The following is a 556-nucleotide window of genomic DNA, read 5'->3' on the forward strand; positions in this document are numbered from 1 at the left end:
GCTGCAGTCGTAGCTGGGCTGATTACAAACAAACCCTTGAAACAAACACATACACACACACACACCGAGACATACAAGCTGAGGGAAACTGACGACTGTTGCTGCTGCTGTTGCTGTTGCTGCTGCTGTTGCTGCTGCTGTTGCTGTTGGTGCTGCTGTTGCTGCGTTGCTGCAGGTCTTGCGGAGTTGTTTGAGAAGACTGACGCCCACAGCAAAAATGCAGCAGGTGGGGTTTAGTGTGCGTCTACACAGCCCGCAGCTGATGGCTCTGCAGGGGGCGGGGGGAGAGGAGGATAGAGAGATAAGCCAATTCAGTTACAGGGAAAGAGGTATAAATAGTTGCTGTGTGGCTGGCTGTCTGCTGCTGCTGCTACGCAGGCACTGCGCTGTATATGGCCCCCGAAGTGTTCATGCGGCACCTCTCCCTCAAGTGTGATATCTGGTCAGCTGGTGAGTGTAAGGAAAGGAGAAGAGAAACGCAGAGAAAGAGAGAGAGTATACAACACTTATACACGGATTGTCTGTCTCTGAAACTTGTTGTTTTGTTGTTTATATG

The 556-nt window shown here is 50.9% G+C and overlaps 1 protein-coding gene across 1 annotated transcript in view; it reads left to right on the top strand.

The window, feature by feature from the left end:
• The window catches only part of EMH_0053620 (uncharacterized protein), a gene marked incomplete at both ends in the record, with an annotated part of 3,326 nt that overhangs the window by 998 nt on the left and 1,772 nt on the right, over nucleotides 1-556 (top strand). The window contains 2 exons of the mRNA XM_013497028.1: nucleotides 176-226; nucleotides 379-450. Of these exons, the coding sequence (XP_013352482.1) occupies nucleotides 176-226; nucleotides 379-450 (123 nt within the window). The remainder of the gene's footprint in view (nucleotides 1-175; nucleotides 227-378; nucleotides 451-556) is intronic.

The sequence above is a fragment of the Eimeria mitis genome, genomic scaffold (genome assembly GCF_000499745.2).
Source record: "Eimeria mitis Houghton genomic scaffold, Emh_scaff2424, whole genome shotgun sequence".
In the NCBI taxonomy this organism is placed as follows: Eukaryota; Apicomplexa; class Conoidasida; order Eucoccidiorida; family Eimeriidae; genus Eimeria; species Eimeria mitis.